Source organism: Oncorhynchus clarkii, chromosome 15 (genome assembly GCF_045791955.1).
Source record: "Oncorhynchus clarkii lewisi isolate Uvic-CL-2024 chromosome 15, UVic_Ocla_1.0, whole genome shotgun sequence".
NCBI classification, from domain to species: domain Eukaryota; kingdom Metazoa; phylum Chordata; class Actinopteri; order Salmoniformes; family Salmonidae; genus Oncorhynchus; species Oncorhynchus clarkii.
The window spans coordinates 9,925,818-9,935,239 of NC_092161.1; the positions used below are offsets into that span (position 1 = coordinate 9,925,818).

The window sequence follows — 9,422 nt, forward strand, 5'->3', positions numbered from 1 at the left end:
ATTAAGCTTCTAAAATTGCCAGTGTAGTAATCCCCTACAATAGCCCATGTGTAGCCTGTACAATGTATATTCACACTTAATAGACCATCAACAAATTAGAATTAGGTGACACCAATAATACAGACAAAATAAATTGTAGGATACAACATGGGACACAACATTATGTATTTTACCTTTATTTAACTAGGCAAGTCAGTTAAAGACAAATTCTTATTTACAATGACGGCCAACCAGAAAGCAAAAGGCCTCCTGAGGGGGACGGGTTGGGATTCAAAATGAAAAATGTATTCAATACAAATATAGGACAAAAGAGACACTACAACACTACATAAAGAGAGACCTAAAGACAACCACGGCAACACATGACAACACAGCATGGTAGCAACACAACATCACAACACAGTATGGTATGGTATCAACAATAACATAACAATAACAATTACAGTAACATTTAGATAAAAATATTAGCTATATTGTCGCAAGTAAAGATATATAATTGATTTATGTTAGAAATCTGGATCAGATGTAGGCCTATGTAAAATAAAGTAAACATGCATTGACAATAACCAATCATAGGTGGCGACATCAACCAAAAAAAAACAAACGTTGTCTCCCACAATGCTTTGGTTCGTACTTCAAGTTGCAGTTGTTGAGAAGCGACTGCCGAGATTTCCAGTCGACCGCAGTAGAACGTTCATGACCATTGATCACAATGTTGTTGTAAATGTCATGCAGTCGACATGTAGTCGCAAATCGGACAAGTTGTATACACTTTCAAAGGCGGTGACAGACATTGGTAAAGGTGATACGCTCGAACGCACCCATTGTTTTCAAATGTAGGCGTCTCCAGAGCGGTGCGTTGGTGACAGACGTGCGAAAGAGCCAAGGGCGCGACTCGCTAACCCAAATATCCTATCACGCTCCAATGGCGTCTGGGGGAGGGAGGGTCTTTCTTTCTGTAGTCTCTGATTGAATCAGTCCAGTTTCAATTAGTTACATATACAAACTACGGCACATCAGGAAGAAAGAAAATATATTTGGACGATTAGACTGCCCCTCTGGATATACTAGGGGACGTTTGGCAAAAGGAAACAAGAAGAAGCCGGAGAACGTAATTACTAACGTAGGCTAGTACTTGTGTGCTGTTGTTCAGTGGACCTACAGGCTCCATCCATACTGTGGCGAATCAGTTTTTAACTGCGCATAGATGCCTACGCTGAATGTTGTCAAGGAGGGCATACATTGTTTGAATGAAGGGATACTATTTTTGTTTTGATGGCAGGCCAACCGCAATAAGCACTGTAATACCCGCAATGGAAAAATGTTCATGGCATCGTTCTTTCATGTGAAGAGCCTTGCGCACTGCAGTAAAAGCAGGGCTGTGTTATCTTATTTTGGATTGCGATTTGGATTGGGATATCGAATATGTGTTACCTAACCCACTGGACACACACTAGTTGAATCAACGTTGTTTCCATGTAATTTCAATGAAATTACGTTGAACCAATGTGTAATACACGTTGAATTAACGTCTATGCCCAGTGAAAACGATTTAACATTCGATTCGAGTACCAATTCCCACCAGAGATATTCAATAACCATATATCTTTGCCTATTGTAAATTTAATAAGTTTTCGCCCAGTGGTCAGAGCCACTCACTCCTAGGTTACAGATGAGAGGGAAACAATACCATCGACAACTGAAGTTGACAGCGCCTTGGGAGAATGATGCTGGCTACGGGAGAAAGCTCAGAACGCACAGGAACCATACAAAGATAATAGCTCAGCCCGGAATCGTGATGAAGGTGCTTCGCAGAAAGCGGATTGTGTTGTTTATAGCCTATTTCTTGCTGCTAGTGCTGACCATGCTGAACTTGGCCAATTACAAATGGACTAAAGTGCCCCAGCAGTGCAATCACCAGATGAGGAGTGCTTCCTATCAAGGCAGATCCGACATCCGGTTCCTCTACAGACCCTATCTGGCTAAGAAGAGACAGTTGGTCTATGTTCTGACCACATGGAGGTCTGGGTCCTCCTTTTTCGGGGAGCTGTTTAACCAACATCCTGAAGTGTTCTTCCTCTATGAACCTATGTGGCACATTTGGCAGAAGCTGTACCCGGGAGATGCTGTGTCTTTGCAAGGAGCAGCCAGGGACATGCTCAGCTCTTTATACCGCTGTGATCTCTCTGTGTTCCAGCTGTACAACAGCCCAGGTGGAAAGAACTTTACCTCCCTAGGACTCTTTGGGGCCTCCCTGAATAAGGTGGTGTGCTCCTACCCTCTGTGCTCCGCCTACAGGAAAGAGGTGGTGGGGATGGTGGACGACAAGGTGTGTAAAAAGTGCCCACCTCAAAGCCTTAGACTACTGGAGGAGGAGTGCCTCAAATACAGCACTATCGTTATTAAAGGGGTGCGTATCCTGGACGTTAACGTTCTAGCCCCCCTCATGGAGGACCCGTCGCTGGACGTGAAGGTAGTTCACCTGGTCAGGGACCCCCGGGCCGTGGCCAACTCCAGGATCAAGTCCCGACACGGGCTGATCCGGGAGAACCTGCAGGTGGTCCGCAGCAGGGACCCTAAGCTCCGCAGGATCCCCTTCGTCGACCCCAACCACAAAGCCAACAAGAAGGACGGCTCGGACTACCACTCCATCGGAGCCATGGAGGTGATCTGTGACCGCACCTCGCGGACCCTGAGGACGGCCTTAAACCCTCCCAGTTGGCTCAAAGGGAAGTACATGGCCGTGCGCTACGAGGACCTGGTGGAGAACCCTGTGAAGATCCTGAGGAACATCTACCGCTTCACCAACCTCACCACCAACCACGACATTGAGTCGTTTGCTCTGAATATGACCAGCGGGTCTAGTTCGTCCTCCAAGCCGTTCATAGTGTCCTCCAGGAACGCCACTCAGGCTGCCAGCGCATGGAGAACAGTGCTCAGCATCCAGCAGATCAAACAGGTGGAGGACTACTGTCATCACTCCATGGTTGTCCTGGGTTACGACAGAGTCAGGACGGCCGGGGAGGCCAAGGACCTCAGGAAGTCTTTACTGACTGTCTCCAAACTGTGACAGAAAAACACCTTTTTTTTCTTCTCCCTTTTCCACCAAAAGACTGTGAATTTAATGTACACTTTGCATCTAGTGCCGTTCAGTTAATCGTGGAAATTAAAACGCTTTGAATCAGTGGTTTTTTGAGGAAATCTACTTTTTTGGGCACATTGGAATGTATCTGATTCATATTTTTTTCAGTTAATTTGCAGACAGTTGTACATGACAGGACCACTACTTGTCAGGTTGGACAACTGGATGTTATTGACAAATCAAGAAGAACTACAACTACGGAAACAAACAGTGTATTCATATATATTTCAAACATTTTATTTTGAATGTTTCTTTAACCTGAGAGAATACTTGGCTTTCCAGTATCCATACTGTCTGTAAAAGTGAGAGAAGAAATGGCAACAAAAAAAAGAAGCATTAATACATAAAAAAAATTAATTGTTTGAGCAGGTTATGTTACTTTGTGATTAATGGATGGACTCAGAGACAATCATTAAACTGGTCTGTTATAGCTATAATGTTGCTCTAAGGAAGGTTTCAGGTTTATTAGTTATAACAGCGGGACATCCCAGATGAAGATTGGTGTTGACACACTGGTAGTAAATCGTGTTGACTCGGCAGTTGTGGAAGGATTTCTCATCCGTGTCACTGAAAGTGTAGCCTGGGGTCATTTTTACATTTTTACAGGACTAGATCTCTTTGATGCAAATAGGTGATTTAGCCAAACTGCTTTGAAAAAAAAACGCCTGTTGCAGAAGCAGAGTTGCTCTAGCGTCCCCTTTGAACAAAATAAAAACATTTCAGCATGTCTTGCCACACAGGGATAGCTCATGACCAATGTCGTTTAATGGCACTTATGCTACAATTAAATCTGGAAAATAGAATAGATCATATAAAATCAATTTAACCTTTTACTGCGGTGAGATAAATCAAGGTTACAAAGTGTGTTTCTTGGTAGTTTTAAACAAATCTATTTGGAAACAAAAGTATACACCTCACACACATGGTTATGGGCTTAAAGAAAGAAGACACCTGTACATACAGTATATAGAGTTGAATGTATTTCATTTAGAGTTTACATCCCAATATTACACTTTATATTACATTATAGAAGTCTGAAGTATAACACAACTGTTTGACATAGAAACATCAGATTTTCTGTTATTTTTTAATTTTAAAAAAATTAATTATGGAATTATGAAAAATATGAGTAACATTCCAACCATGAGGCCACTAGATCATTTGACTGCAGGAAAGGGCTATGCGCCACTGTCATTAACACATAGGTCATGGGTCCTTAACACAGTGGTCATGGGTACTTAACACATAGGTCATGGGTCCTTAACACAGTGGTCATGGGTCCTTAACACAGTGGTCATGGGTCTGGGTCCTTAACACAGTGGTCATGGGTCCTTAACACAGTGGTCATGGGTCCTTAACACAGTGGTCATGGGTCTGGGTCCTTAACACAGTGGTCATGGGTCCTTAACACAGTGGTCATGGGTCCTTAACACAGTGGTCATGGGTCTGGGTCCTTAACACAGTGGTCATGGGTCTGGGTCCTTAACACAGTGGTCATGGGTCTGGGTCCTTAACACAGTGGTCATGGGTCCTTAACACAGTGGTCATGGGTCTGGGTCCTTAACACACTGGTCATGGGTCCTTAACACACTGGTCATGGGTCCTTAACACAGTGGTCATGGGTCCTTAACACAGTGGTCATGGGTCCTTAACACAGTGGTCATGGGTCCTTAACACAGTGGTCATGGGTCCTTAACACAGTGGTCATGGGTCCTTAACACAGTGGTCATGGGTCCTTAACACAGTGGTCATGGGTCCTTAACACAGTGGTCATGGGTCTGGGTCCTTAACACACTGGTCATGGGTATAATATCCTTATCTTATCCTCTTACACTGTCAGAGAGACATTGTGCAGTGTCTTTGTAATTTCCTGAGTCTGGCTAGTCCCAAGGTAGCCTGGGTGCCTGTCTGCTTTTGCTCTCTTGTCAGCTCCTTATGAATGTTTCATACCGAACATGTTTGGCTTGACAATGACAGCAATGGAAATGGCAAGAGCAGAAACATCAGGGACCAGGCTTGCTACAATTAGATCTTGCAAATAGAATATAATACAATATTAATTTAAGGAATTGTATAGTAACACGCATTGTTGTCCTCAAGGAAAAGAGGGAGGTGAAAGGTTATGAGTTAACTGTAAAAAAAACATTTTTTATGGTAACTTATTGGCAGCCAGTTGACTATAAGTCAATTAAAAACAATTAAAATAAGTAGAGTATGTTACTGTAAATTCCAAAGAAACATTGGTATAAATTACTGTAAACTTCACAGTAATGTACTGTTTTTTTTTTTTTACAAGAACTTACAGGTGCTAGTAAGTGACTGTAAAAACAACAGGATATTTTTAACGTGGTGGGCATGTTTTGCCACATTCTGTATGGGTTATTTTACCTTTATTTAACCAGGCAAGCCAGTTAGGAACAAATTCTTATTTTCAATGACGGCCTAGGAACAGCGGGTTAACTGCCTGTTCAGGGGCAGAACGGTGGTTTGAACTTCCGGTTACTAGTCGAACGCTCTAACCACTAGGCTACCCTGCCGCCCCAGACAGTGTTTCTCATTGTAATACATGGACAATGTTAACATTAGGGCCTAAATGTACTTTTTTGGTCCGCTAGCCACTGTGTCAGGTAGATGAAAAAATATTCCAGTCACTCAAGATTTTTTACCAGCCCAAAATATTATATAAAAATACAGATGACCATACTTTGTAATGCATCTAAAACAATAAATATATTAGTAAGAAGTAATGTGGTACATTGCTACATTTATATGTAACTTCTAAATTGCCCCTCGGCCGCCATGGCATTTCTCTTAAAAAATATATATATATTTAACTGTTACGTGCTGCTGTTGACTGTCAGGCAGTGAGCAGGCTGTTACTAAGTGAGTGGTAGAGAGGGCCGGAGGTTTGTGTCTGTCGTGAGCGCTGGTTGAGAGAGCGCTTCAGCAGGCAGCTGCGGCACGGAGACAGAGCAGCAGGCGCGTACGTCGTGCTAACTTTTTACCAGGTGTAGGTAAGGCTATTTAGATAGGTCGTTACGGAGACACCGATTTCCAGCACTTTTCCCCCCGTAAAACATTAACGCGCTGGACCAGATATAACGTCAACAAAGCACTGGAAAACGACTTTAGGCGCACTAGAGAGCCTTAGATACATTCGTTCACAGATGGTTAAAGTAAACTATTCTGATGTCGAATTTAAACCGTATCAAGCGAATAGTTTTACGCAAGCTCACTTCTTAGGTCTCGAGCACTGCGCAGAATTAATTTGAAATTAAAGTTAGGGAACTCTCTCTCGTGCTTCTGTTATGGGATAAAGTCCACAATGAAACTAACTTTAAATGTGGAGAATGATATATTTGCATCTGTTTGGCCATCAAGTAGGCTATTAATTTATGTCATTGTAGGCTATTTAGCCTACCCTTTGATACAATAAATATGTTGAAACGATTTCACGGGAGTCATTGTAAATCGATTTTGTACCACTTGTGTAGCCTACCCGGAGCTGGGAAATGGTTGAATAAATGGCCTATAACTTTATGTTTAGTTAATTCACTTGGAAGTTATCAATTATGACCATGATTACAGTTCTATCGCCAACATATCATTATCCACGTTTAATGTCAGTTTCATTGTGGACTTTTCCCTGAAATGAGACATGTCCTATCAGGGGTTATAGGCTACCTGTACCTTGCTCAGCAAACCATGGCAAAGTTGAATTTGCAATTTATAAAGCCAGATTTTAGACTCTAGCCTATTGAAACATCAAGTCAATCTCGCAAATAGGCCCTTTGTAAAGGGTTGTAGTCTTAACAGCTGGCACATAATAACAGCACAATTGTCAGAAAATAGTTTGACATTCATTTTTTTTAAAAATAAATTCCTCCAGGTTGCTCAGTGATTTCGAGATCCTCTGTCCAACTTTAATCACTCAAACTCTCCTGTTGAAAAAATATATATATATAGTTATGCACATGCTCAAAAGAGATTTATTTACAATTCTAAACCGGGTTTGAGCCCCGAATGCTCAAACCAGGCAGGTAGCCTAGTGGTTAGAGCGTTGGACTACTAACCCAAAAGGTTGTAAGATTGAATCCCTGAGCTGACCAGGTGAAAATATGTTGTCCTGCCCCTGAACAACGCAATTAACCCACTGTTCGGCCGTCATTGGAATTAAGAATTTGATTGTAACTGACTTGCCTAGTTAAATAAAGGTAGACAAATAAAAATGAATTGCTGATTGGCTGACAGCTGTATTATCTCAGACCATATGAAAAGGAGAGCTTCACACTCTAGGAGCTCAGATGCAATAATTTATAACCAACGTTTGGACAGACAAGCTGTCTTCATCAGGACATAATGATACACACTGCGGGTCTCTAGTTTATATAGTTTGAAAGGACACACAGGTGTCTGTCATCATGGCCGGGTGTGGCTTGATTTCATTGGTCAATTTACAGATATAGATACAGTATAGTTTGAAAGGACACACAGGCGTCTGTAATCATGGTCGGGTGTGGCTTGATTTCATTGGTTACAGATATAGATAGAACATACAAACAGCATACGACCATAGACACAATGTGTCTACATAGACCTACACACATTTACAATGAATAGCAACATCACAAGAATCACAATAATGGCTTCAGATCAAAGTCTACGTTGAGACCCGAAGGGAGCAAGGTTCTTTAAATGAGAGATCCAGGCGACCTCTCGTTTGAAAAATAAATTGTCAAGGTCACCCAGTCCCAGGGAGGGTGACGTGTTCGCTGCTGTTTATTGGAAAGGGACGAAATAAAGTGGTTCTTTTCCAAAAAAGTGTGACACGACTTGGTACGTGGAGTTTTTCGCACTTTATGCTATGATGCTCAGAGATTATTAATTTTAATTTGTGCTTCGTTTTACCCACATCGTTTTAACCACATCGTGTTACCCACATCGTGTTACCCACATTGTGTTACCCACATCGTGTTACCCACATTGTGTTACCCACATCGTTTTACCCACATCGTGTTGCCCACATCGTTTTACCCACACTGTGTTACCCACATTGTGTTACCCACATAGTTTTACCCACATCGTTTTACCCACATTGTTTTACCCACATTGTTTTACCCACATTGTGTTACCCACATTGTGTTACCCACATCGTGTTACCCACATTGTGTTACCCACATCGTGTTACCCACATCGTTTTACCCACATTGTGTTACCCACATTGTGTTACCCACATCGTTTTACCCACATCGTGTTACCCACATCATGTTACCCACATCGTTTTACCCACATCGTGTTACCCACATTGTGTTACCCACATCGTGTTACCCACATCGTGTTACCCACATCGTGTTACCCACATCGTGTTACCCACATCATTTTACCCACATCGTTTTAACCACCAGGACAAGTTCTAAGATAAATCCCTGCCTTAGTGGTGATAACACATTTGATTGGGATCTGTTTCCATGTTTGAGGACGTTTGAAGGCTCTACATTAGTAAGTGCCATTGCATTGAGCACAGCCATTATACTTGTAGTTTCCATCCGGTTAGCGATATAAGACCGTATACCACGGGTATGACAAAAATGAACTTTTTTCCCCTGTTCTAATTACATTGGCAACCAGTTTATTATAGCAATAAGGCACCCCCGGGGGTTTGTGGTATATGACCAATATACCACAGCTAACGGTTGTATCCAGGCACTCAGCGTTGCCTCGTGCTTAAGAACAGCCCTTAGCCGTGGTATATTGGCCATATGCCACCCCCACTTGTGCCTTATTGCGTAATCATAGTAGTCAAATGGGTTAAATCGACATTCATTGATGGAAAATGATCTGTTGAGTTTAATAAGGGCAAATGATCTGTTGAGTTTAATAAGGGCAAATTATCTGTTGTGTTTAATAAGGGCAAATGATCTGTTGAGTTTAATAAGGGCAAATGATCTGTTGAGTTTAATAAGGGCAAATGATCTGTTGAGTTTAATAAGGGCAAATGATCTGTTGAGTTTAATAAGGGCAAATGATCTGTTGAGTTTAATAAGGGCAAATGATCTGTTGAGTTTAATAAGGGCAAATGATCTGTTGAGTTTAATAAGTGCAAATGATCTGTTGAGTTTAATAAGTGCAAATGATCTGTTGAGTTTAATAAGGGCAAATGATCTGTTGAGTTTAATAAGGGCACATGATCTGTTGAGTTTAATAAGGGCAAATGATCTGTTGAGTTTAATAAGGGCACATGATCTGTTGAGTTTAATAAGGGCAAATGATCTGTTGTGTT

General features: G+C 41.8%; 1 protein-coding gene across 1 annotated transcript; it reads left to right on the forward strand.

Moving 5' to 3' along the window:
- The first annotated feature begins 982 nt into the window (after nucleotides 1-982).
- Nucleotides 983-3,863, forward strand: LOC139366900 (carbohydrate sulfotransferase 2-like). Its single transcript, XM_071104645.1, has one exon. It carries the CDS (start codon nucleotides 1,673-1,675, stop codon nucleotides 3,068-3,070), a length of 1,398 nt encoding a protein of 465 aa, XP_070960746.1. The 5' UTR covers nucleotides 983-1,672; the 3' UTR covers nucleotides 3,071-3,863.
- Nucleotides 3,864-9,422: the final 5,559 nt, after the last annotated feature.